This window comes from Bemisia tabaci, chromosome 5, assembly GCF_918797505.1.
Source record: "Bemisia tabaci chromosome 5, PGI_BMITA_v3".
NCBI lineage: Eukaryota > Metazoa > Arthropoda > Insecta > Hemiptera > Aleyrodidae > Bemisia > Bemisia tabaci.
In genome coordinates this window covers 34,508,613-34,535,964 of record NC_092797.1, presented here as the reverse complement: position 1 = coordinate 34,535,964, position 27,352 = coordinate 34,508,613, and the positions used below count along the sequence as shown (strand labels likewise).

General features: G+C 44.0%; 1 protein-coding gene across 2 annotated transcripts in view; it reads left to right on the top strand.

Moving 5' to 3' along the window:
* The window catches only part of Eip75B (Ecdysone-induced protein 75B), a 222,090-nt gene that overhangs the window by 113,356 nt on the left and 81,382 nt on the right, over positions 1 to 27,352 (top strand). Inside the window, exon 1 of one of the 2 annotated variants that reach the window (XM_019052058.2) lies at positions 5,138 to 5,468. The exons of the other annotated variant lie outside the window; for it this stretch is intronic. Within the exon in view, the coding sequence (XP_018907603.1) occupies positions 5,363 to 5,468 (106 nt within the window). The 5' untranslated portion in view covers positions 5,138 to 5,362. Of the gene's footprint in view, positions 1 to 5,137; positions 5,469 to 27,352 lie in introns of those variants that run through there. 2 annotated transcript variants of the gene reach the window in all.

Sequence of the window (27,352 nt, the reverse complement as noted above, 5' to 3'; positions counted from 1 at the left end):
CATAAACTAGAAAAATAAGTTGCCAAAACTGAAGTACTTATTTAAGAAAAAGACTATTACTACTGATGATAATATTACTGATTTTCATTCCTCACGAGACGAGGAAGCGATTCCGAAGAGGCGTGAAGAATTCAAGCCACAAGTTCAGCTCTCGCACACTCCGACAAGAGCTTTCCCACATGCTGACCTCCGCGACGGTTTTCAATATTCCATCGACTCGGTAGGCCAGGTCAAGGAGCCCGCTAGGATTATTGAAGCTCCAGTCTCACGGTTAAGTCTCGAGGAGGTCTCCGAGGTGGGAAGAGCGCCCCCCCCCCCCCTCCTCTCCGCACTCACACACACAGCAAGCCACGAAATATCCGCGGTAGCCTCAACACCGAATGAGCGGACTCAGCCGTCGTATGACCCGACCTTGTTGGAATTAGCCACTGTCTAAACTCGACTGTCATTGTCTCAGTTTGCCTTCATTTAGCCGCGATACCACGCCGCGACGTAAGGACACGTTAAGTGGTATCCCGTCGCGAGTCATTTTTCCGCTCGGAGCGTGACGTCGAATCGCTTCTAATTGACTTGTTTACTCGCAATTCTTACTCCATGCCGATCTCATCCGCTTCATCGTTATGTTATCATTAGACTAATTTGGTATTATTGATTTTTTTGATTGCAATAACTTCTCTCTCGTATAACGTGCGGACCGCTACCAAATATTAATCGGGATCAGGAATGATATGCGTTACAGGCGGCGGAAAGAGGGGGCTAAATACACGATCAGATAATGATATCGTTTGAAAAGATTACAGGATCTTACTTAAATTTAAAATATCGTTGTTAATAAACAAGAAGGAACAAATTTCATTACCTACAGAGGTTTAGCTTTCAAATTTGTCTTCTTGTTTTCAGTGGGAGACTTCAACCCACTAGTGAACACACTTTTACTTTCTCGCTCCCATAGGGTAGAGAGGAAGTATTGTTTTATTTTATTACCGTAGCATAATACATGGGTTTAAATATGCGTTGGTCTATCTTTTTTTTCTTTTTCCTGCTTCTTTTCCCTTTTCTTTTGTTAGTTTGTCGAGGTTTTCGAGAGATTGGTGCATGCTTCTAGACATGCTCTCGACAGCTTTTCCTGAACTGTGTGTAATATTTTCTCTCCTGTCATAATTTGGAATCACCGGATAGTTTGCCAAGGTGCTGTCCGGAACTGAGTTTATTTCGAAGCATGTAGAATTTACGATTGTTTTCGTTCTCTTGACACGTCTCTTGATGCACGTAATTGCCCCTCAGCAATACGATGCGCTTTGGCACGTCTTAAACGAGCAGAACCTGTGATGTTCATTTTTTCCCCGAACTTCGTAATTTATCATTTTATTGTCACAGGTCTAACGATATTTTATTATTTGCTTGTTTCAGGTGAGTGTCCGTTCTATTCTCAAATATTCTCGGATGAAATGTTATATTTACACGTTCACCAGAGGTATGAAAATTTATTTCAACCGAGCTACAAAATTTTCACCATTATTTCGACGCAATTCTACAGTGTTCAACGTAGGTAACGACATGTTCTGTCGCCTTAAAATATCCTCTCGTATTTAATTTTTTTCACCAAAAACTGAGCAACGTTGTATCTTCAAACCTTTTGTAAAACTCTCCTCAGAGCGTGAGGGATCTTCTTACGAAATAGTCGAAATAGAATGGTGTTGAACTTCCTCGTGACAAAACAAAACCGCGAGAAAAGTAGATGACGGCTGCACGTATGTTATGACTAACTCGATGAAAAAATGCTTGGTCATACTTTCTCGTCGAAAAATAAGTCAGCAGTGGAAATTTCAAGACTCTGAAATTTGAAAAAGCGTCTTAGTTGTTTCATTGTCGACCTTCAATTGTTTAACCACGGTCAAAAAATTAGCTCGCTATGTTTTTGCTATTCTGCAAGATTTAACATCAAAACAAAATTCTGTTACAAGCATCACGACCCATTCCTGAATTTCGATCCATTGACGTCGATATATGGAAATCCAGGCTCTTCATCGGCTTTCATCTTTTAATCGCCGTGTGTATTTACGCCTTTAATATCAGAATAACAGGCGCAAAAATGGATAATTATTACAAGATCAGACAGGTTATATTAATATTTTTCTAAGATATGTACACAGCTGAGCTGTGCGTCGCATTGCCATGTAGGGTCTAAAAATCGGCAAGTTACGTTCTTTAGTGAGAGAAATGACAACTTTTCAGATACGACCTTTGAGCACAATTTAGTAGAAAACGAGTAAAATCAAGCAAAGAGTCTCCTGTATAGTTCTTTTAAAGTCTCCGGCAACTTTGACGTCCTGCTAACCGTGCTCTTGAGCTGAGGCAGTGGGAGGAGGGGGGGGGGGGGGAGATGAGAAGCTGAGCGGGCAGTGGTTTATGCTGATTGGCCGGCGTCTTTGTCATAAGCTCGGTGTAACATGGTCATGATGTGTGTAATTTCAAAATCGAATCTAAGACCTCGTCGCGCGTCTCGCGGCGCGTCGCCCCGGCGGCCGCCCCGCCCCAGTCTCGGGTCAATGAATTCAGCTCCGAATTAGTTTACTTGGCTCTTTTTGCATTGACCGACTTTACTCTTTGATCGCTCAATTCGGCTGCTCGCTCGCATTAGCCGTAGATCGCACCATTATTGCTACACCTCTCTTTGACCCATTTGCGCTGTTTACGCCGCCGCCGCCGCCGTGCGTAAGGTCCCTCTCTCCGGTTTCGCATGCTCCCGCCACGGGGAAAACGCCGTGCGAACGCACCCCTGTTGCCGAATTTCCCATCGTAAAATGTTCATTTTTAGGGAATCTAATTAATATTTTATCTTGTACTTTTTCAACCAACTATCTTAACTTGTAAATGAAATGCCTCGAAAAATTTGGAGGAAAAATATTTTAAAATTCTCCTAGAAATACTTATTTTATGGAAGGAAATTTGGCAACGTCGGACGGTTCTTATGTCCTTCCTCCTTCAGTCCGCTGCATTTTTAGATTCGGTGTATTTTCGTACGTACGCACATCGGCACGTGCGGTTTAAAAGTCGCCCGGAGCGAGCGCGAAAATAAATAAAGAGTGAGGAGATAAAAATGGTTTCATCGAGTTTTGCTTTCGCAATGAAGGAAATACGCACGTCGTGCGGTAGTATATTTCTGTACCGAGAAAATTCTATTCGAGGCGAGCTATTTTGTTATCACGCAGGATTATTGTATTTGCGCTGAGTTCTGCTCAGAAGCGTTCGTCCGTCTTAGCAAGTTTCATGAATTCGGAGCAAGTTTCACAGGTTAACAATGCCCACTACTTCAAAATAAAAATCACTTGTAGAGGTGTTTTATCAGGGATTTTGCTCGAAGGCAGGGGAAGGGGGGGAGCAAAAGTATTGCGCTCCTTCCCTTCACATCGTCTTTGATGACTTTTTCCTTTTGTGGAGGGTATCAAACTGGACCTCTTGCTTCCTTTTAATTTGCTCATTGGAAGTTTGAATATTTTGTTCTGGCCTCCTCTTTGGTCAATTTTATTATAATTTTAGAGGTTTCGATTGCATCGCCTGAGCAGAAGTTGTCGTTTCCCCTCACTATTGAACGTAACTACCTTTCAGTATTGCCAAATTTCCCGTCGCAAATTGCATTTTTGGAGTATTTAGGGAATTTCTGACTGAAAATTTCACCGATTTTTCTTCTGATCTCGAGGAAAATCGAAAAAAATTTAGACGAAAATTGCACGGGTACATTCCACCAAAAAATTGAACTTTTTGGGTCAATTTTGCAACCCGGGAATGGGGTTACGTTCCTTCGTCAGGGAAACAACGGATTTGCCACTTGGTGAAGAGAAAAAAATCGCCCGCCTCTAAAATTTCGAGGTGAATAATACGTTTTTTGGTGCCCCGGAGTAAAATATGGGACGGCCTGGTATATCTGCCCCCGAACGGGGCTGCCGAGAGAAAAACATTACTTCCTCTCTACTCGAGGGAAGCGAGAAAGTAAAAATCGCCCGCCTCTAAAATTTCGAGGTAAAAAACACCTTTTTTGGTGCCCTGGAGTAAAATATGGGACGGCCTGGTATGTCTGCGCCCGAGCGGGGCTGCCGATTTCTGGGACGCGACCCGCGGAGGGGCCGTTGGCCGAGGCCGTCCTCGGAAAGCGCGGCAGGACCCGGCATCGGGGGCAAGGAGGCATGAGGTTATGAGAACTTTTGCGGGAGCGCGTAAGCTCGGCCGGGGAGCCGCCGACCCGCGGGATCCCAACGGGCACGTCCGCTGGTCGGCGAACGGCGAGCGCCGCACCGTAGATCGAGCCAAAACGAGAATCTGACAAAATTCGGGAACTATAAAAGCTTATAACTCCGTTTATAAAAAATTTTGAGGTTATAAAAGTTGGTTCCCTCGAGAAATTCTCGTCTGGAAGCACCCCTTAAAATTTAAAAATGTGACGGAATAAACGTCAAAATTTGCAGTTATATTAAAAAATGTAATGTCTGATTTATTGGATCCACTTAGAGTCCCTCTATACTGAGAGTCAAGATAATGGGAATCCATTTCTGATTGGTTCCCGTATTTTAGGCCTTCACAGTGTCACAAACGGGAATAAAGATTACATTTTCACCAATTGCAAAGATTATAATCTGGAATGGACCAGGGAATTGCGGGTTCGGCAAGGAACAAACGGAATGAGAGAAGGAACGGAGAAAGGAGTTTGAGAATGGGCCGATCAAAGATTACGAAAAACGTTCAATTTCTGTAATCTTTATTCCCGTTTGTGACTCCATGAGGGGTGTTGTCTTGACTCTCAGTATAAAGGGACTCTAGAGGCACGTAACTCCGTTTATTGAAAACTTTGAGGTTATAAAAGTTGGTTTCCTCGTGAAATTTTCGTCTGGAAGCACCCCTTAAAATTTAAAATGTGCTGAAATGAACGTCAAAATTTGCAGTTTTGGTCAAAAATTTAATGTCTGATTTTTTGGATCCACTGTGCGGCGAACCCACGGCGGCACGGCAGAGCCCAGCGCACGGCGCGCCAAGCACAGTGCATTGGCTTACCGTCCCTCTCGCCCGGGTGACGTCGCTCATCCTCCGCTCTCGGTCACGTGCCTCCCCGAATCCTAACCTCAAAACTCTCCGCTCAACACGCTCAAAGTTACCCGCAACAATGCCAGTGATCCGTTAGTGTTTACTCTCAATTATTTCTATTACCAAGTGTTCCTTTAGCTTTAGTGTCGCTCGTCTCTAAACGATCTCACCGCCTACCGAGATCTAGTGTTACGTTTTGTTTACCTCCTAGTGATAATGTTTCCTCGGGAGCGCTGACCCCCCCTTGTCGTAGTGGATTTCGGTCAGGATCAACCCCGGTCTCAACATGACCGTCGTCAATTTCAAGCCGGAAGCTGATGAAAACGCCTGTGATAATACCGATCCTCTCCTATTTCAAGACTGTGAAAATCTCTTAGGCCAAGTTCTAGCAGGTAACGCTCCGCTTTACATTAGAAAGCTTTGGCAAACCCCCCCCCCCCCATCCTTCTTAAACGGACTTTTTGATGAGCTTTCATTGATTTTGTGCAGATGAAGTGCCCATGAAATTTAGATTTGTTCATTTGGTCATCTTTTGCACCTTTCGAATCCTATTGCAGCTGCATGAGAGATCACACAAATGTTATTGTTCAACTTTTATCATCATTGAGTTTTTGTTGTGTATTTATGTTTATTTAAGAAGGAAATAGGACCTACGTTCCCCCCATTCATAGCGTATTATGCATCCTATTTATGTAACGTAAATACTCTCACTTACAGCTTCAGGGGCGGTGCCAAATCGAAACTTGAAATCAAAGTTTATGCAGATACTTAGACTAAGTGTCAAAAACCCAAAAGCTTATTCTGACCACAAATCCGTCTTTTTAGGTTTTTTTAATTCAATATTGCACTATTTTTCATTATTTTTGAAATAGGGAGGATTTCAGGGCAGTTAATAGAATTTGAACAGGCCTGAAACTCATTTCGATTATGATACAACCCGAGCTGCAATATTAGCTTTGATTTTGATGTTTTTATTTGTCTGCATGTTTCCAATTCTTGAATAATACGCTGGAAAGTTTAATTTGTGAATAGTAAACATTGCCGAAAGCGAGCCTCAAGTTATTTTCCATCCCCACGCTCGCCTTTCAATTGTGTACTATGAGAAATGTGAATACCTGTTGCGCAGCCGTCCCTTGTAATGGATATTCCGAGGGAGGGGTAGTGTTTATCACTAATGTATGCAATGTTTTCACGCAGTATGGTAATCGGAAAAGGGAAGAAGCGCAGCAAAGAAGGGTTGATCCCTGGGGCATTTAATTTAAAATTTAAACTGAGGTATGCAGCCACCGCTTCTAAAACTTCTAAATTTTCAAGTTCGATCCACGCGAACGAAATCAACGGTTGTTTTTAGAGGGGGGGGGGGGGGGTCTAAATGTCAAAAGCTGGTCAGATTTTTACCACCAACCACCAGTTAATTAAAAATTCATGCATATTGTCCTTCTTTGAGTGCAACCCTTCTCTTCCCCATTTATGTAACAAATACTATTTTATTGTTTGTTCTTATTAAAATGATTAATAGTTAAAAATAAAAAAAAGTCCGGGGGGTGAGGAGGGGAGGGGGTGGGAGGTTTTAAATTTTTTGCAATTCGATTTTCAACCTCTTGGATTGGCGTCTCATACGGTTTATTACAATACAATTTTGATATTATCTGTGTACACCCACTCTACGTTACACGGGGTGTGCGAGTGTTTACACGAAAAAAGAAAAGCAACAATACAAAGGAGAGCGAAAAAAAGCGAACGAATTCGCCGAAAAAGCGAGCGTAAAAAATAGGTAAATACTGTGGCGGTGTCATTGCCCCTTAGCCTCGCACGAATGTGAAATGGCCTCGATTGTACGTCATTTATCTTGGTAACCATGGCAACCCGCAAGAGACTACATTCACACTAACTTGGTGACCCCAAAAACAGAACACAGTGCAATGAACTAGCCTCGTCGCGAGGTCTATGTGACCTGAATTCGGGATATATTGTAACTCAGTTGTGCAAATAAGATAACACCTTGATAAGAGGCTATTTTCTATTCGTTCTTACTTTTATGTTTTAACCTAGATTATATTCAATATTCACTAGGTGAATGAACGGCATTCAGGTTGGGGTTTCTCTCTGGACGTTTTTGCTCTTTCTCTCTCTTACTCTTCCCTCTCTCTCGCTCTTATTGCTCGCGATCGTTCGCTTGCTCCCTCTCGCGCTTCTGTTCATCCTCCGTTTGTCCCTCCACGGTCTTTCTCCCGTTGTTTTTCTCTTTCTCTTTTCCTCCCTCAACCGCTCCGCTCCGTTCCAACATTTCTTCTTAATCTCCCGTCACTTACACTTTTTTCGAGTCATTGCATCCCTGCGGATTATTGCCTTCAATTCCTTTATTCCTTGTAATAACTTTGTTCCACTCAACGCTCCAACCCCGTCTCGTCCCCCCTTCCCACCCCTTTAGTTTGATGTGTTGTCGACGTACGCCGCATGTTTCCCGCCATGTTCGATGGGATCTGTTGCTTTTGCAGCGGACTATTCCGCCTATATTTTCGGCGCCTCTCGTTTTTCAGTTACAATTTATGGGGAGAAAATGGAAAATAAGTTTATGAGGATTGAATTTTTTAATATTTTGTTTTGAAATTTCTGTCAATTTTTTCCTCGATTTTTTTTTGCAATTTTCTGAATTATTCTTAAAAATTTCTCCCATTTTAACACTTTTTTGAAAAAAATTATATTTTTGAAAAATATATATTTTTTAAGAAAAAATGGTCACACTTTTTAGATTATTTTTTAATTTTTTTAGCGAATGAAAGGGAAAATTATCTTAACATTTTGTGGATTGTTATCACCACCAAGATGCTTAGTCGCTTCGTGGCATTAGTGGAGAGGGGAAGGGGTGGAATAACATAGTATCCAGTAATTAAATGAAGGCCTTTTTTAAAAATTTTTTTTTTATGTTTACTTATAGATTCAAACATTTTACATATAGATTGGAAGATCCGCAGTCTCTCTTTGATTCCTATGACTCATGCCCAATTCTTAATGAGGCATGCAAAACGTATGCGTAGGCGCGGCATGAGGTAGCCTTGTTCTCCGATACATCATTTCAATGCTTATGCCTCCATGGCCTACAAGCCAAGATCACAGGTCGTCAAATGAGCTGGTCAATTATTCTCGTTTCATGGTCCTTTCGTCCAACTCGTCAAGACCCTCAAATGTCCAGCAAAAATTCTCGCACTTTGTTAATGATCCACAAAGCGAGGTAAAATGCCCTCTTTGTTCAGACATTTCAATGCAGTATATCACGGATGGAAACATCGTGATATTTTTTTTCTTTTTCTTTCAGTGATGAGGGAATCATAATCTTAAGACCACAATGTACATGTTTTACGAGAGTGTGGTCTTTAGATTCCTCCAAAAGAGTATTATTCAAACAATTTTGTCGGCAACAATGGCATATGGTCCAATCGTATTTTTTTTTCTATTTGTATATATTTCCAATTTCCTTTTCCCTACTTCTAAATTAAGAGACTGAGGGGAGGGATTCAAAGTCCCATCAAAAGTTTGATTTTACATTTCAACCCTTACTAAGGAACCTCCTATGACTTAGAATCTCCTACAGCAGGATGGGAAGGCATCGTTTCTGTCGGCCGCCTACCACCCACCCCCTAAGTTCTCCGCTTGTATTCGTCATTTTGGGTTGAAAAACAAATCGGCCCGCCCCTCACCCCCCTCCATTTTCGAAACTACCCTTTCAGAGGATGCCCGGTAACTTTTGAAAATTTTTAAGATTCCTTCCCCCCCCCCTTCCACCCTTCAGTGAAATTTTCCCTTTCCAAGCTGCAGCTGTAGCTGAAACGAGCTCTGCTTTGCAGTTTTCTTTAACCTTTTTTACCCTGCCTGAACTTTGCCGGGAACGAATGACGCCCGACCTATTTTTCCAATATCCTACCTTTCGAAACCATCCTGCATGCGCGCCGACCCCCGGTTAAAATTTTGAAAGTTTCCTTGAGCGCGTTAACATTAGTAGGTCACCTTACACATGCCGCAGTGCCTTTTGTTCCTCCCGAGGTTTTCAAGTTCGATGATTCGTGGGTTCGCCTCTCGAATCATGCAAGCGAGTCTGAGGCCTTCGACCGTAGGCTTACGGAGCCTGGAGTTAGGGGGCAGGCGGGGGGCTGGGTGGGGAGCCTGGCTCAAGCGGCGCTAACCTTAATTCAGGACAAAATGTAGCCAAGCGGTATGAGTAAAGCACTGTGCTGGAGCGATACCGCTGCCAAATTGTGCCGCAAATTCTTACATCTTCCTCCTGAAATATGCATCTTTTGTCTCGTGATCTGGCAACTGTGTGAAACTCGCGAGGCGCCGCCGTCATGTTTCGCGAGATTTTGTATCTCGTTCTGTGTGAGGTTCATGGATCCCTGCACAATCTGGCAGCGACGATTGACCTCGAAACGGAGTTAACCGCTGCTGCTGTTGATGCAATTCACCCTTTTAGAGAGAGAGAGAGAGAAAAAAGACCTAGCTGATTGCAACGTGAACCAATTCCCAGTCCGTTGAACTCCCGACTCGGTTACCTTTAATTTTTACGCTCAGTCGCCTTGTCCCTCTTTAAAATTCACACCTACTAAACCTACTTTTCGAAATTCGCTCTGACCTCTCTCCCAAAGCTGCTCCGTTTGTTTCTCCGAGTTCGCCAGCTGCCCTGCCACCATTGTCCCCACCCTCTATTGCAAAATTAGCAGAGTCCTCATCAAGAAAAATGTCGGGGTGGGGGGTTCTACCCATTTAAAATTTCGCCTCTCATTCTATCAATTTTATGAATTTTCAGTAGTTTTTCGTGAATTCTAAAATTTTACACCTTACAAGAACCATTGTAAAATTTTGCTGAAATGACATATTTACATGGTCAATCATTTTTTCCCCTTTTTTTTATTTTTTTTTAATAAAGATTTTCTATGATGAATTTGGTATGCACATTCAATGTTCACAAAATAAGGAAAATTCTTTAATATCCCAAGGCATTCCACAGTTCTCCCCTCTCTCTCTCTTTTTTCGTCCTTTCATTGTGTATCCTTTCTTCTACTTTTTATACTCACCCATTTGCATCCATTTTTTTTATAAATTGTATCGCAAGCGTACAATCTACACTCAACCGAAAAAAATTTCGTGAGTAAAGCACTGAGTAAGAACGAAGGTGGATGAAATTTTTCGTCCGCTTTGAAGAGAGGTAAGGAGGAGCCAGTAAACGTATCATTAAGGTGTGAAAAAAAGGAATACCATCTAAAAAGAGAGACAAGAAAAACCAGAGACTCCTCTTCTTTAGCACCTAGCGAGTTTTTTTCCAAACTGATGGAATCGAAATCCGATCAACCGAAGGACCCCGATAATGACGTCATTACACATAGAGGTAGTCCTCGGAGCGCGAGCGAGCGCCCGACCGGGGGGGGGGGGGGGCGGAGGTTATGACGTCACGGTGCCCCGAATCCGGGCTCGGGAGGTGAACGACCCGAGGCCTGGATGGCGGGGCGGCCGATGACGGGGACGGGCCGAGGCCGGACGGAGCGGAGCGGCGAGGCTGTGCGTGGACTCGCGGAGCGTGCAAGAAGAATCCGAGGAACAATAAATTGTGGGTCAAGTGAAAGTGATAGCGCCGCCAGTGAAAGTGCCGTTACGTGCGCCTCGGTCCTCGCGGCCGGGCGTCGGGCGTCGATGACGAAGCGAAAGTGCACGGAATCAGCTCCTGCTCCCGCTCGCATCGCCCCGCCCCGGCTGATTCTGGCTCCGGTCCCGGCCACCGGAACCTCCGGGGCGTCTACGGGGTCTGAGAAGCTCGAAGAATTGATGGTTTTATCATTTTGTAAGAGTTTTTATCAAGTTTAGAAAATTTCCAAGTAGTTTTCCACGATTCTAAGCCGATCCTGGCCTGTGGAGCATCAGGTTTAGAAGACTGGAGCCCATGATCGGGCCCGATAGGGAGTTAAGGCAGACTCTCCAAAGCTTTGATCCTTGGACTACATTTTGCAATTAGGAACTAGAATTTCTGTCTCGTCCGTAAAAAACAGTTATTTGCATAGGGAAACTGATGGTACATACGTTGTTTCTATATTGATCCAGCAACTGTAGTTCCAAATTGCAAAATGTTAACTGAAATTGAACAATTCGTTTTAAAGTAGATTTGTGTTTTTCAGCTTGGTTTGTTGTTGAACCATTTTGCAATGTTATTTTCAATAAAAAATCAAATTTGAGGTTTTTTTAAATTTATGATTTTTTTTTTTTTTTTTTTTTTTTTTTTTTTTTTTTTTAAGAGGATTAGCCCTACTGATCTTGTGTTACCTTGCCTTGAAGGAAAAATGAAAAAATTCACTCGTGAAAATTTTCAATTATTTTAAATCAAATCAGAGTACCTTGCGCTACGTCTGTTTCATCATCAATGTTTTAATGACCAGGTGTAGATTACCCGCGCTTAATCCCCACCACCGCCCATAAAACAAGAATAAATCCCGCCAATTCGAAGGAGATATCCTCATCAGGGACGCCTCCGCCTCCGGCCCGCCCGGGAAGATTCGAGAGCTCTCGGCCGGCCCGGATCCCACCAGCCATTGTTCCCGTTTATTTACTCTGTTTGCGTATCTTATTAGGAAATAAAAGACTACAATCAAACAATTAATCACATTTATGTTTCGGAGAGCGATCCAAAATTAAACTGATAATTGAATTAGGTTGGTGGCCGGCGAGCGGGACGATCACAAACCGCGTACCTCCGCCGGGTTCCCCGTTGGAGATACGCGGTTTGGCCGGGCGCTGCGGAGGTTGTGTCGATCCGAGCGCCGAGCTGAAGTGAGACCTAAGCAATCTGACCTATATATCTAGATCCCGAGTGCGTTGCCCTCGCGCCTCGCGACTCGGTCGCGGCCGCAGCTCGAGGACGCCGGGGAGGGCGGGGGGAGGGGCGCTACCCCCCCCCCCCCTCAGAGCGCCCTGCCGCCATTTCTCGCGGCTAATCATTCTCTCTCCGCCCGCCTCGTTACGTCGTTTCGACGGACCTGTCGCATCGGAGCGTAGGACGGCTGTCGCCTCGTTTCAGCAGCTCCTTTGTGCACTTTTCCGAGAAATTGTCGGGCTCGTATGGAAATTGGGGGAAAGGGGTGTTGACCCGCCCGCCCAGCCGGGGGGCTACGGTGCCAAGGCTGAATTGGCTATTTTAGTCGTGATTCAACCCGTCATAGGGGGTGACTCCGTATAAAGGCTCAATTGGAAACATAACCTCCTTTGATAGTCGCTTCTTTGCAGCTGAATCGCTCCGGGGGAGTGGAATTTTTTAGGGAATGAAAATTTTAGTAACACAAAAATTCCGCAAAATTGATAAAACCTGTCTCACATCCGTCAAGTTTTTTATGTTTAAGTAGAAATTTTTTGGAATTTTTTAGGGGATGAAAATTTTTAGTAACAGAAAAATTCCGAAAATTTGATTAAAACTGTCTCACATCCGTCAAGTTTTTATGTTTAAGTGGACATTTTTCCCTCCCCCTAAAGAATACCCTTATCTTTAATCTGCTACCATTCAAAATTCAGGGAGAACATGAGGATATTAATTTCAGCCGAATCGCCATCAAATATTTAGGGGATGAAACTCTGAAGTATCTTAAAGACACCCTAGAGAATTAATCATAATTCTTCCGCTTCAGTCTTAATGCACTCATGGGAGCTTCTTTCTTCCTTTGAAAAACACTCCTATCCTTTAACTGCTTTCATTTACAACTTTGTAAAAACAACTTAAGGACAGTAACAATTTTTGGGAGATATGTAGGAGGAGAGGGAGAATTAATTCGATTCGATGGAGTCGATTTTCTGTAACTTGACTGAACGTTGCTTTGGCGGCCCGTTTATCTGGAGGCAAGCCATTTTGCCGTAAGAGAAGGACGTTTACACATTTCAGGCAAGACTCTTCAAATATTGTTTCAGAGTCAGAGGTATTGCGTCAAAAGTTGGGTAATGTAGCAGTGTAGCATCTAATTGAATACACGGCCAACGGACGCGAAACAGTGGTTTGTAGTTCGACTTGTCAACAAGTAGGGAGTACAAAACGCACACAACACTACACACAGATCCGTCTGTATTTTGAGGTTGCAAAAGCTTCGATGCCGAATCAGGCATTGAAACGGTGAATTTTGCCTGGAGTGCTGAATGCGCAGTCCTGGTACTTGAACAAACAAATAAATGATAAAATCGCAAAAAATATTTTTTTTTTATTTTTTTTTTCAAATAGCGAAATACGTAGTCTAGCTTCATTTCTTTTACAATGTATAAGCCGATGATTTTTTAACCCTTGCGCGGAAAAAAAACAACAACAAAAAATCCACGATCCATCGTAGTCGATCGATACCATCGATGTATCTATATTCAATGTTTTGATTTTCAATAGCATGTGTTTTTACCAAATATGGCGATAAACGCACGTTTGTAGGCCACCTTTCAAAATGAAAAAAAAAAAAAAAAAACTTAAAACAAAAACAACCCATTTACAAAGGGAGATGCACGATTGCACGAGTAAGTAAGCGAGCTGATTAAAGCGCAGAGCGCTGAGCGAGGCCTAGAAAAAATAACGCAGTATCAGCGTTAATTTCGAAAATTCATGCAGCGGGATGGAAAAAAAAATTAAAGGGATAATTTGATTTGATCGCCACATTACACCCCATCGCGGAAAACACCAGTCCGTAGCCTAGGAGGATAGCAAGAGAGTTGATTAATCCATCCGACTCGCCAGGCCACAACAGGAGCCAGCCCGGGAATATAATCAGATCTGATCCGGGGCGTAAAAATGATAATCATAAAAAACAAGCGCGAGGGAAGCAGGAGCAGAGCACGGGGAAGATACAAACCGGGGCCGGGGGTTTATCCCGCTGGATATTGTAATCGTGACCTATTTCGCGAGGGTTGATTGACCTGTCGGGAGGCTCCGGGCCGCGCGGGTCGCTCAGGGGGTGGTGGTCGGGCCGACTCCTTCAGGTTGAAGCGGGTGGAGGGCGGGGGCGACCTCGGTGCGATGCGTGGGTGTCCCTGTTTCCCGAGTCCTCGATCGCGGATGGCGCGCACGCCTCATGGCCGGCGTGAACTTTATTCGGGTTAGGACGCGGGGTTCGTTGCACCCGAAACGCCCGCCCGGATTACGAATCACCAATTACCAATTTACTCTCATCCCCCTGCCCCGAATTCACCCTCCGCGCCGCCCCGACCCGTCGCTCTCTCGCTCGCTCGCGCGGTGTTCGTCTCTGTCTTCGTCCCTGCGCGAGTCGAGCCGAGCCTCCCCCCACGCCCCGCCGCCCTGCTCGCGTTTTATTATTATTTCGCGCGTTCCCTAACTGTGGTGGCGCAGCGAAACCATCTCCGGCCACTTGCCTCTGTTGCTTTTCCTTTCACGTCATCGGCCTTGTTGCCGGATTTGACTCGTCTGTCTAAGTTTCTGAAAGTTTACCCCCTAAGGGGTTTTCAAGATGGCTACAGTCAGGGAAACCGGACAAAATTGGAAAGTCTGGAGAATGAACGGGCCAGGGATACATCGGGGGACGTCAGAGAAAAAGGACGAAATAGCCCAAAAATGGGGTGGAAATTTTTTACGTGCCACGTCTTGTATATCCGGATCGATACGTTTTAGAATAATCATTTTTCATCTCTCTGAGAAGCATGGATAAAAAGTCTCTTAGATCCAAGCAAAAATTTGATTGAATGAAGAGTATTTTTTCCTGTCAGTTATTTTAAGAGCCTAAATTTTGGATCCAAGAAACTTCTGTCTCCTATTAGTTTTCTCAAAATCGGGCCAGAAAAAACTGCAAATTCCAATTTTAAATTTGATCAGCCATCTTTTTAAAGAATTTAAAATTTTTCTAGAAGACGTTCGGTCAGTACCTCTGAATCTCCGGCACCGATACCGAATCGCGATGGGCACTCGGTGCAAGGCGCCAGGCAAAGTAGAACTCCTGATTAATTGTGATGCTATGCCTAGCTCCCAGATTTGAGGGCATTTCTAATGACCTAGAAGCTCAAGTTTTTCGAAATTTCGCCCGAAGAAAATGACGAATGTAGGATCGAAGGAGTAATTTGTCAAGATGTGACAACAGCCCGAAGAAAATGACGAATGTAGGATCGAAGGAGTAATTTGTCAAGATGTGACAACAGCGCCGGGCGCTTACACAGTTTTCGCATCAATATCTATCATCCCTTCCCGAAGGCTAACTCAAATCCTTTCATACGAGCTCGCCCACACTCGATCAGCCCGGACAGTGGCTCATCGCGAATAATGGCGATCCGAACTAATCGAATTTCGCGCCGCGGTGAAGAGAGTAAACACTGCGAAACTCTCTCGCCCGTTTTTTCGGTAAATATTTTGCTGCGACCTCTTGACACTCGCAGGAAAGCCTATTGAAAAGTTCTTCATCATAACAGAATAGCCGTGGGAGGGTTCGCGAAATTCGAACTGCCACGCTTTTCGAAAACGAAGTCATCGCGGACTTGTAAAGTAACCAGGAAAGTAGACAAGGATATTGATAAAATATAGCCACTCTGTAATCTGTCCGCAATTACTCTTGTTACGTGCTACTAATTACCTGAGTAAAAGTTAGTTCCTGTGTGTGTTATCAAACTCCTATTTTAGAATCCTCATAATATCGTTGGATTTTTTCAGCAACTTTAGTCCACTAAGGTTCGACCTCACCAAGGCTGTTCTAATATTTACCTAATCCTATTTTTAAACTTTCCTAAACCTATTTTTCTAACTTCGCCACGTGCCACACGTTGTTTCTTGAAAAGGGTGGGTGGACAGAAATTCAATTCCACCACCATGAGAATTGATAATTTCCATAGCAGAATTACTTCTTTTTTTATGTAACTTTTATTACTATACCGTGATGCGCGTTTTAACTCGTCTCTAAATCCATCAGAACTTTCATATCACGGTGAAAATAAACACCCCGTATGCCCTCGTGCCAAAGAAAAAAGTTTTATTAGTCATTGGACGTTGCCAAATTTTGTTTGATACAATAAGAATTTTCCAGGAAACTTTCCATAAACATTTTTGAAGAATTTTACTCTCAATTCGGATCTTCAGTATTTTAAAGTTTCAAGGAGCAATCTACGTAACTTCCTTCAAATACAAATATTTTATTGGGGGAATTTTGTCAACTTTAGGGGATTGAAAGGTTCAATCCCCTTCCTTAAAGGGGGGTTCGGGGGGCCTCCCCCGGAAACTTTTTAAAAAATGAAGCCGCAAGAACACGATTTTAACCCTTTCTGGTGAAAATTTTGCCGGTAAATTGTCATTGAAATTTTGATCTTTTTACCGATCGTTTTCCTGTAATTTATTTTGTCAAATGATAACGTATTTTCGCAACACGCACCTGCAGAGAGAGGTGGGAGAGGGAGACTGTGAAACTGGGAGATGCGTCCCGCACAGGGGGGGAAGTGGAGGGCGAATCGCGGCATAGAGAAAATTCGGCGGTTCGCAAACCCCTGCGGACCACTGCTACAGGAAACAGCTGGAATGATGAGCGGCTCTCCTCTCTCGTTCTTTTCCCCTTCCTTTTCTCCCTGCTGTGTTCCCTCCGCGAGCGCGGTCCGCACTCGTCTCCGAACCCAATGCTCACGCTCCGCTCTGCGCCGCGCGCCGGTGCCTCTCCTCTCTCGTGTTCTCTTTGCCCCTTCATCATTGCACCCAGGTTCTCTCTCCTCACCGTACGCAGATCATCCAGGTTCGGTAGCCGGTGCGGACCAAGCGTCACAGGATTTTCTTCCTTGCCGAACCCGTACATGCCGTTGTCCGATGCCAGATTATAATCTTTGCAATTGGTGACAATGTAATCTTTATTCCGTTTGTGACACTGTAAGGCCTAAATTACTGGAACCATATTCAGAAATGGATTCACATTGTCTTGACTCTCAGTATAACACTGCGACCTATGGACGCCACGCCACTGGCCGAGGACGGGAGTATGCGTCATGCGTCCGGACGAAAGTGGCAAACATGGGACTTAACGCGCCGAAAGGCTCTCGACTTTGGAGGAGGCGCACAATCGGTCAAAGCCCGAGGTCGGATGCGTTATCAATCAAATTAAGCGGCGGTATCGTCTCGATTCATTATTGCCTACTTGAGGCTTCGAGTGGTCGAGACGAAAACCTCGCAGGCACCGTAAGTGGATCAAGGAGCGAAAGCGTATTATAAGGATGTCATCTATTTATAGGTCAATGGGAAATTATCGCCCCATCACTCAATCTTTCTTTTTTATCTTTTTCTTTGTACAATTGGGCGTCGTGCGTGCGAAAAAATGTGCTCGACACGCGCTTATCGGGGAGTGTGTCCTTCGCTAGACGAGACGTCCTGCTCAAACTGCATGCGAAATGGGCGGATTTATGCTAAAAGGAGCTATGTTTTACGCGAACCCTGTACACATAGTTCCTTTTAGCATAAGCACGGCCGTCGGGGGCCCCAAATAAAAATGAGCCTCGGTCTTGCATGTGACGTACGACATTGACGCTCGCTCACATTTGTGCAGCATGTTATAGTAGCTCGATAATGTATTTTTTTTAATTTTGTGGAATGTTTCAAAGAAATCATCTCAGTAATATTTACGTTTTTTTTCGTTTGTCGTCATCGTTAACCCTGAAAATTTATTTGAACAACTCTGACATTCTGTTCGGTACAGAAATGTCTGTTCAACTGAATGAACTGCATTGATGATTTGTACACAGCAGCTGCCTGAGCGTATTTACTCAAGGCGTTGGATCTGAACATCAGTTGCGCCACGATGTTTTTTTTTTTTCGCACGAACAACACTGCTGGAGCTTGATTTCATTATTAATTTTCTTTTTTTCCTTTTTTTTTGTATAAAAAATGCAAAAAAACTGTCTTAAATTTCCGCATTTTGTACCAACTCAAACGTTCATTCTTGCAAGAAAATTTCAGCGATAAAAAAATCTCAGTGAGGTGCAACAGATAACTGTCAAAGTTGTCGTAGGCGAAACGGAAAATATTGGGAATTTTTTGTAAAACAAATACCGAAACTTTATTGCAAAAATAAGGAGATTTTTGTGAAAAAATAAGGACATTTTTCTTTAAAAAAACAGGAACATTATTGTGAATAAATAGGGTAATTTTGTGACAAATAGAGTAATTTTTGTGAAAAAATAGGGTAATTTTGGTGAAAAAATTGGTTGAAGTAGTCTCGAGAGTGGTCACACTCAATATCTTAGCATATCCCATATTCCACTTAACGCTTTCAATCCCTCAGTGTAGATCACGAGTGTTTTTTCCACCCCTAATAAATGCAGAAAAATAGCCCCGGATGATTTCCCAGCTTCAAAAAGAGCGCGCAGGAGCAGAGGAGGACGGCTGATTATCGATTCAAGGGCAGCGGCGGCGGCGGGGGGGGGGGGTGGAGAGTGCATTGTCTCGACCGGAGTTTGTTTTGAAATCGGAAACCCTCCGGAAAATAGCGCGGGAAGCGAGGTCGTCGACCCCGCGATCTGAACCGGGCGCGCTTTCGTCCCCGGCTCGAGCGGGAGGGGCGCTCGGCGGGGGCGGAAAGAGGGCGCTGCTGCTGCTCCTGTGTCTCGGACCTACTTTCGCGCCAATGTAGGAACTTGCACCCCCTAGCTGCCGCCGCGCCCTTCTCGTCCCGGAAAACCGAGTCCCGGGTTCCCGCTCTCCGGGAAATTCCCCCTTTTTAGAGCAAGTCGGCAAGCCCGCTTGCACCGTGCTTTCCGCCTTCTGTTTCCAGCGCTTTTACCCGACTACCTATGGCCAATTGTTCGAGATGCTTCTCTCATCTTTGTTCTTTCTTTCCCCCTCTTCATTGCTTTTTAGCTTCACTCTACGCTCTGTTATCATTTTATTGGAATTTGGAGTGAAATTTTTTGTCGGAGATACACTTAGGTCTTATCAGTCCGTAGAGACTTCCAATTTACTTAAAATTAGCGTAATTTAGCTGAAATTTGCGATAAATCTCTCCTCTCCTCTTATTTCTGGCTCTAGTTAGTAGAAATAACGTATGCTCCATTAGTTTTCCTTTGCATGTAGATGCTTTTATCGATGAGCCAAACTCCGTGGTTTCTTGAAGAGCCATTCGGAGCCTTTCTGTACTTCTCATGCGCTCTCATTCCTCGCGTTTGACTTTCGTGGGAAAAGTCGATTCTTACACCCCTTCTGGATCGTTCAATGGCTCTAATAACTGATAAGGAAACGAAGGATTACGATCGAGGAAAATCGCATTTTGAATCGTAAACTCTTAGATGCGATCCTACCACATTATAATAATGTCGTCTTATAGGGAAAGAACGCTCCTACGTCCAAAGGAGCGTAAAAATCTTGGTTTTTTCCTCTCCTTTTTTTACGGACGTTTTTCCAAGGAATCCTCTTTTTTCCAGCCCCCTCTTTTTGAACGAGTAAATACCTTTCCGGAAGGGTTTCAATCGAATAGCCTCGGAGCAGATTTTCTCTTCAATCTAAAATAGACACATTCAAGCAGAAAACGAGTATTCTTCCACGTGGGGTCACGATAATGGACAGCGCATTTTCCTCTCTAATTGCAATCCAATTAATCCCGACTCAAAAGCCGCTCGACATTTTAAGCCCCGTAGCCCGGAGCGCATAGCGCTCATTACCCGCTCCTTTTTCGCTCTTTATCCGCGAGTTCGGTCGAGCTTTCTTTAATTGCATTTCCGCCCGTTTTCGGCGCAATCGCACTCGACTCGCGCGATAAAATTCGCTGCACCGAACGCCGATGCAACGTCGGAGAGGGAGGGAGAGGGAGCGAGAGGAAGGAGGAGCCCCGAGCGGAGAGAGTGAGAGAGAGAAAGACGTATCGCGGGAAGACGGGCGAGAGAGGGAAAGCTCGAAGCTCCAAAATCCATGCGCAGGAAGCCGTGACGTCACCGCGTTTTATGAATGTACGAGGCATGCCGGCATTCCCGACCTTATCACGAGCAGACCGCGAGGTCATTCAACTCAACCCTGCCTTCCTGGACTATCCTGCAGGAACTCGCCCCTCAGTTCGTTTACCTCTGCTCAGGACTCCAAACAAATCCCGCGCTCTCCTCGTTTTTTAGGTGTTCAGCATTTCCCGCGCGAGACGGTCCAGCCAGCATCCGTACCTTTTAGTTTATCGTTTTAGCCTTAGTTCGTTCCGACAAGTGTCGCCCGAAAGTTACCAGAATCGTCAATACAATCCCGCAAGTGGCTTTATCCGTAGTTCGCCTTCGAAAAAAAAACACTGTTTACATCGCCAAGTACAAGGAAATAGTTGTTGATTTTTAGCCGCGTTTCGTTAAGTTCGTCTCAAAGTCTATTTAGTTGTTGAATTTGATTTGTTACCCGCCAAAACGCTCCCAGGTTGCAATACAACTCCTCGTCGGCCAAATCTCTCAAGGTACCGCTGTGATATTTGTACGTTCGCGAGCCCATTTCGAATTTCGCGCGCATTCGTCCCGGGTTCATCTCTTAGTACAAATTCGTTTTGTTTGTTGACGCTCGGCCGATCGGAACTTGTTTGTGATATCCCATCCACGTTCGGGGGAAAGTGATTGTATCTTTTTCCTGTCGAAGGCCGTGAACTTTCCGACTGCAGCTCGATTGTTGTGATATTTAACTTCGTCGTAATCCGTAGACTCATTTTCAATTTTACCTCGCTCGCAACGATATTTTTAATTTCCTTCTTGAAATTATCAGTTCCGCCCTTCTTCTTTTTCACGAACAAAGCTTCCAGTAAACGTCTCATATATGGGAGTGAAAGAAAAGCTGCAAGTTGCAGGTAAAATTGTGTTCTCTTCTATTTTTTACTCGGTTTGATAAGCCTTCCACCGTGATTTTATTCTTTCAAAAAGTGTGACCCAATCGCTACAGTCTTTGAATTTCGAAAAAATAAGTTTATGCGAGCTTTTTTCTTTAGCGAACTAGCAATTATTGTCCCATAAATTTCTTCTTTTCTAAATGTTGTTCTTTTTTAGAGCTGCGGCGTGTTACAAAGTAAACACTAAGCTTATTGTTGGTAGGGAAGTGGATTTGTGGGTGATTAGGATCTTGTTTCGATAGAAATGAAAGCATTAGTTTATCTCTCTTGAAGCAAACAAAAATGTTGACAATTCCTGGATGGTTTGGAAAATTACTTGTGGTTCCAAATGTTATATTTCGCAAAATCATACCCCAAAGAAATTTTACGGAAAAGAAAAATGTATCTTGCGGAGGAAAAATAACCTAAAAATACAGCGTTCAACGCGTCATTTCTCTTCTCTTTTACTCACACAGCTCTCTTTACTTCTGGCAGTGTGTTCGTGTCGCATAACTCATCGCACGAAGCGAGTCGAAGTCCAATAAACTGCAAGCTCTTATCGCGCTAATTACGAACGGTGAAGTGGGGTCGGGTTCAACGACCCCGAACGCGGAAGTCCCCGTTTCCTCGTCGGGGCGGGGGATAGAAAAGGGATCGGAGACCCACGAAGATGAACTGCATTCGCGATCAGGACCCGAACGAAGACGCTATTTTTAAGTGCATCCTCGAGGAAGGATCCAGAAAAATTTTAAGCGAATATGTTGATCGAACACATCGCATCGTCGGGGGAGGGGGCATGCGCCGAGGGTGGGTGGATGTTGACACACGGAGGGTAGCAGAAATCGCGCGCTGGGAGCGGCAGCCTGGCGGGGGAGGGGGGGGGTTGCCGCGAAAGACGGGTCAACGACCGCGCGCCGCGATGCAGCACACGCTCGCCCACTTGTGCAAGTGCTTTACGTCACACGGCTCGCGGATCCATATTCCATAGTTCCTTTTCGCCACCCCCCCTCCCCTCCCTCTGCCACCCGGGCTTCTTTGTTATTTTTGGGGCGCTCCAATCGGTTGGCCATAGGTATTAAAATTAGTGCCCTGGGTGCATCTAGAAAGTAGTGTTTCTATCCGCGGTTTTAAGTAGGTAGATAGACTATGTTCTACAACCCAGTAATATTTTCACGAGTGTTCGCTTTGTTTTATAATCTAACTGATATAATTGTCACCTGGCGTATCCATGATTAATGGACGTTTCAAGAACAAAATTCAGTGCAAAATCGTACTAAAAAATCTTAGTAAATTTTAAGAGGAAATTGTGCGATTTTTCTCGTTAGCATTAGTTTTTTAATCAGTAAGTCTACTGAGCTTGAAATGAACTTTAAAGGAAAAAAACTAAGTCAAATTTTGAATTTTTTTTTGTTGTTTTTTTTGTTTTTGTTTTTGACTTCCTCTATCCGCAAGGCAGTAAAAAAGTAAGTAAGTAGGGAGTGCTCATGAGTTTTACCAGCCCAACAGTTTCTTTTGTCAATATTACAAAGTCGATAAAGAATAGTTTAAATGTAAAAGTAGGCTTTGAATTTTATCTTTCCTTAAACCTTATCATCAGTACTTATCAGCTCATCGGAATGATTTCATCAAACCTGCTCACTTTGTAAACAAAACTGAAACTGTTCTCGGTTCTATTTTCGTTTTTTCTAGTCTCTCCGCTCAATTAATAGAGTAGGACGAAAGTAGCCAGTTAAAAGTAGTCCCGACGATGAATGTACGACAGTTGCATTTTTCTCCTCTTCTTCTCCTCTTTTATCACCATTCTATTAATGGTTTTTCCTTCTCTCTAATCAACTGTCATCGAATAAACTTTGCCTCAAGCTGCAAAAAAATCATTACAGTTCACGGAAACACTTTATTCTTGCCAGAACTTACATCGTATCAAAGCACGTCACGACGGTATCCAGACCGGAAAAAAAAACCGTATCTATGTTTTAAGTGCGAAGGGAAGGCATCTGTCATCGCAGCGCTAATCGCCGAAGCGACGAGCGAACACATGTAATGCATTTACACATGCACAAGGGTTTTCGTGAGGCCTAGGTTGTAAGCATGTCGTTCGTTTGGCTTCCTTTCAAACGGAGCTTTCTCGTGTCCCGATCTCGCCAAGACGCCTCGAATCAACAAGTACCGCGCCCGCGCAACAGTTTGGTACGCTGTCTCGGATCGCATTTGTAAATATCGGGCTTTACGACCGCCAGGAGTGCTGCCGTCCTAAGGAAGAACGCCGTATGAACACTCGATGGTTGCCAAATTTCCGCTCGGAAAATAGTTATTTTTGAAGGAAGATATGAACATTTTTCCTTGAGATTTTCGGGAACTTCAGATCAAAATACAAACAATATTCTCCGAAAAATTAGAAGGAAAATATTCATAAGTTTACCAGGAAATTCGTGTTTTTTTTGAAGACAATTTGGCAACGCCTGAAGGTTTATACGGCGTTTTTCCTCAGCGCGGCAGAGTAGCTACCCATCAAATCTGGTCCGCCCGATCTATAAACTTCGCTTTCGAGCGCGGAAGCACGGTGCCCAGCGATTGCTGCCAATAAAACCTGCTCTTCTTTCGGATCGCACCGGGTTTCGGGTCGAATGGCCGGTAGATTTGTACGCCTCTGTCGGCTCGAGGATCTGAATAGTTGGACTCCACTTTGCAAGATGGGAACTAAGATTTCTAGCTCGTCCGTGAGAACACTTATATGCATAGGGGAAGCAATGGTTCATGCGTTGTTTTTAAACTGAGCCAGAATTTGAGCTTCGCGTATCGCCAAATGTAGTCCTTTCGTGAATCGTACATGCCTAGCTTTTCTCACCATTTCACATTGAATCAATACGGTGCCAGATCGCTCTTTAATGACAATTAGAACGATTATTTTTCCAGCACTTGGCTGGACGCAACCCAGCTTTCTCTGTTTTTTTTTTGGGGGGGGGGGGTGGCGGCTCGAAAATGCTTCCTTATAGTTCAAGACAAACCCACCGGAAGATTATCTGTAGGCTTTAAATGGAGTCTAATATGCAGCTCTAAATTTCATAAGAATATGATTTTCTTTTCCTCAATTTTCCCCTTAGATTCTGTTATGGTACGCGGAAAACTACGACAAGAGCGCTGTAATGATGTATCGTCGCACTTACTATACGTGTCCAAAATCCAACTCTTCGGCATAAATCGTTTTACTTTTGAACCAATAGAAGCGTGCCGTGATTATTGTTAATGTCATTAATTTCAAACAAGCCTTGATCAGGAGAGATATAGCATTGCTCCAAACGGCTAGTTCAATTTAGGCTGGTTTTGTTTATTTCATTTCTTTTTTCATTTATTTATTTGATAAATTTGACAACTTGGAGGAGAAGTGCTGAGACGGCGGTCGAGAAAGTGGCGTGACGCGAGACGTTGCGGCCGTAGCGGCAAGGAAAGGTGGGTCTCGTTACGTTATACCGCTGGAGCCGGAGCCTCAGCGTTAGCGAAAGTGATGATTTTAGCGATGAGTGATGCTCATAGAATTCCTTTACAACTCATCCGATGATGCTGTCCTTTCGCTCCACGTAACGAGCCCACCTCTCTCATTTCCAATCTTGACAGTTCGTTGCACGCAAATCGAGAAGCCGGGAGCAGAAAAGCTGCGGCGCTGCATGAATGGATTTAATTTTCCAGCAAGAAACCACTAATTTTGGCTCCAGTGGCGTGGCGTGCTTTGCGATATATCGATTCATCTGCTATTTAAACCTATGGAAAAGGATCGATAAACAGGGTGTTCGCAACGAACGCCTCAAGAATCGATTCTTTACCATACCTTTAAATGGGGAATTATCGATAATCGATTATTCACGCCTTGCCTCCGTCTGGCTCATCTATGTAACCAAACCACCGATCCGTATCGGAAACTCTTCTCTCCTGAAAAGAATTAGAAATTATGGTCTCCTATTGCGAATCCCGTGTAGGAGTTAATTTGGACTACATTTTGCAATTCGGAACTACAATATCTGGCTTAGTTTAGAAACGGCGTATGTGCTATTAGTTTCCCTGCATAGATAAGTGTTTTCATGTATGAGCCAGAAATTGTAGCTCCTTATCGCAAAATGCAGTCCATTTACAAGAGGAAAATGAAGTAATTTGATCATTACTCTTTAAAAAGAAGCAATTAGCTAAAAATATATCGTGAATCATTTCTTCCCATCGATGCTCTCATTTTTGAGATGCCTCGGAAGATCACGGCAAAAATTAAGTCTCCTCCAGTCCATAAGCTCCTTTCCTCAGCTCCGTTGATTTCTCGATTCACCCCTGGGCTGATTGGTCGCGTATGAAAAAAATTTGCTGGAACGATGCCCCGACAACTTTGTTGTAATCGGCTTTGCTCCGTACTTGCAAATATTTTTCATAATCCTCGCTGCAAATGTCGCCCACACCGTCGGCTGAAGATGCTTTCGACGCGGGAACGTGGAAATAGGGCTGGGGTCAACGACCTTTTGTCTCCGGGTCAAGTAGTCTTTCCCCACTATCCAGTCCTGCATACCCTTGTCGCATGCGGTCGTAGGATCGTTGGCAATCGCACCGAGCAATTGGCTGAAAAAAAAAATCATATTTCGTGATTTATTCAAGTGACGACCGGATTACTGCCGTGCTTAGGAAGAACGCCGTATAAACACTCGAGAGTTGCCAAATTCCCCCGGATAAAACATGTATTTTTAAGGAAAGTCGTGCATATTTTCCCTTAAAATTTTCAGATAGTTTACATTAAATTGCGCAAAAAAAAATGTCTGAAAATTGAAAGGAAAATATTCAAAATTTTCTTGGTAAAATCAAATTTTATTGAAGGAAATATGGCAACGTCTGAAGGCTCATACGGCGTTCTTCCTTAGCACGGCAGATTAGAGCAATGACGAGCACACGAGCGAGATGCGACGAAAGGGTGGTGGGAGGGAGGAGGGGGAGAGGGGGATGAGCGTTGGGTCCGGGGGAGGTTGCTCGTCGGGCCACGCAGAGAAGTCAGTTCGCCATAATGGTGTCAGAGCAGGCATGCGCTGTTAGCCCAGGTCTCAAGGCCGAGTTGACCTAGTTCAGCCGGTCGTCAACCTCTGGGAGTTACATAACGTAGCCACCAGGCGGCGCCACTAACGTAAGCCATCCCTCTGTCTCTCTCGCACCCGCGCCGCCCGAGCGGCGACGCGCTCTCTCGGAGCGCTCTTACGTTAATTATTCCGTCATAGTCGTTTATTGTCTCTCTCTGGCTCCTATCTTTATTCCGTCCTAGCTCAGCATAAATCATCGAATTTTTATGAGCTTCGCTTTGTCAATACAGGCGCGGCTGAGTCGATCCTCTGCTCGCTGGCGCTTATTGTGATTTGGGAGCTTTGGCTCCGGTCAGACAGAGTTTATTGACCCAGTTATGCTGCCCCAGTTTAGCTACCTCGAGTTTAACCCCCGCGACGATGACTTCACCGCTGACGCTGAATCATTGCGACTCCTCGCCGGAGCCTTCCCCCCGAGTGACCTATCTATGCTCTCGTCCTGGGGGAAACACCGTATGATCATCGCAATGTTGCCAATTTTCCCCGGTCAAATGTTAATTTTGAGGAAAGTTGTGAGTTGAGTATTTTTCTCCCAAATTTTTTTCTTAATCAACCTTCTTGTCACACACAGTTTGGGCCACATTTTTTTAGCGTTTTTTCTCCAGATTAAATTGCGTACCACATTCTCCGGAAACTTACAAAAATATTTTAATAAGTTTCCCAGAAAATTTGTACATTATCAGACATTTGACAACGTCTGAAGTTTCATACGGTGTTCTTCCTCAGCACAGCGTAGTATACATGAGCCTTCGGTATGTGGGTCGATTTTTGGTTTTTTTTTTTCGACGAAGGAAAGAAACGAACATATAACGATCGGGTCTTTGATTATTGTAGGGTACAAAGTAATATTAGTAAATAGGCGAAATGTTAACACAATATCAAATACATATGTTTAAAGCTAAGGGAAAAAACCTTGCTATGAAGATCTGATACTGGGGGGGGGGGGGGGGGGCGGCTGACGGAAGTTGCATGAAAATGATTTAGCTTGAAAACTTCATCTAGACACGTCATGCCCGTTCCTCTAACTCTCTTTGTTTTTGAAAAAAATGCATTTATTTTTTCGCCCGTCATAAAACGTGTACCTAAAGCTCGTTTATCGCTTGCTTGAACAGTGAGCGCTAGCCAGTTGCTCGCATCAAACATTTTGAAAGTAAAGAAAAGAAAATATCATTACTATGCGGTCTGCATTTTAACGCATCAGAACTTTCATCAACAATTGGAATTTTTTTTCTTCCATTCTTTCACGAACAGCGTAATCAAGCCGAAAGTCCTTGGCATATTTAGCCCCCTTCAGATAATAACAACCTTGACAATATCCTTCAGTGCGTTGACTCTCGACTCACAACGAACAGACCCAAATTCTAGCCAGGCCGACCTTATTTTGTTACCTTC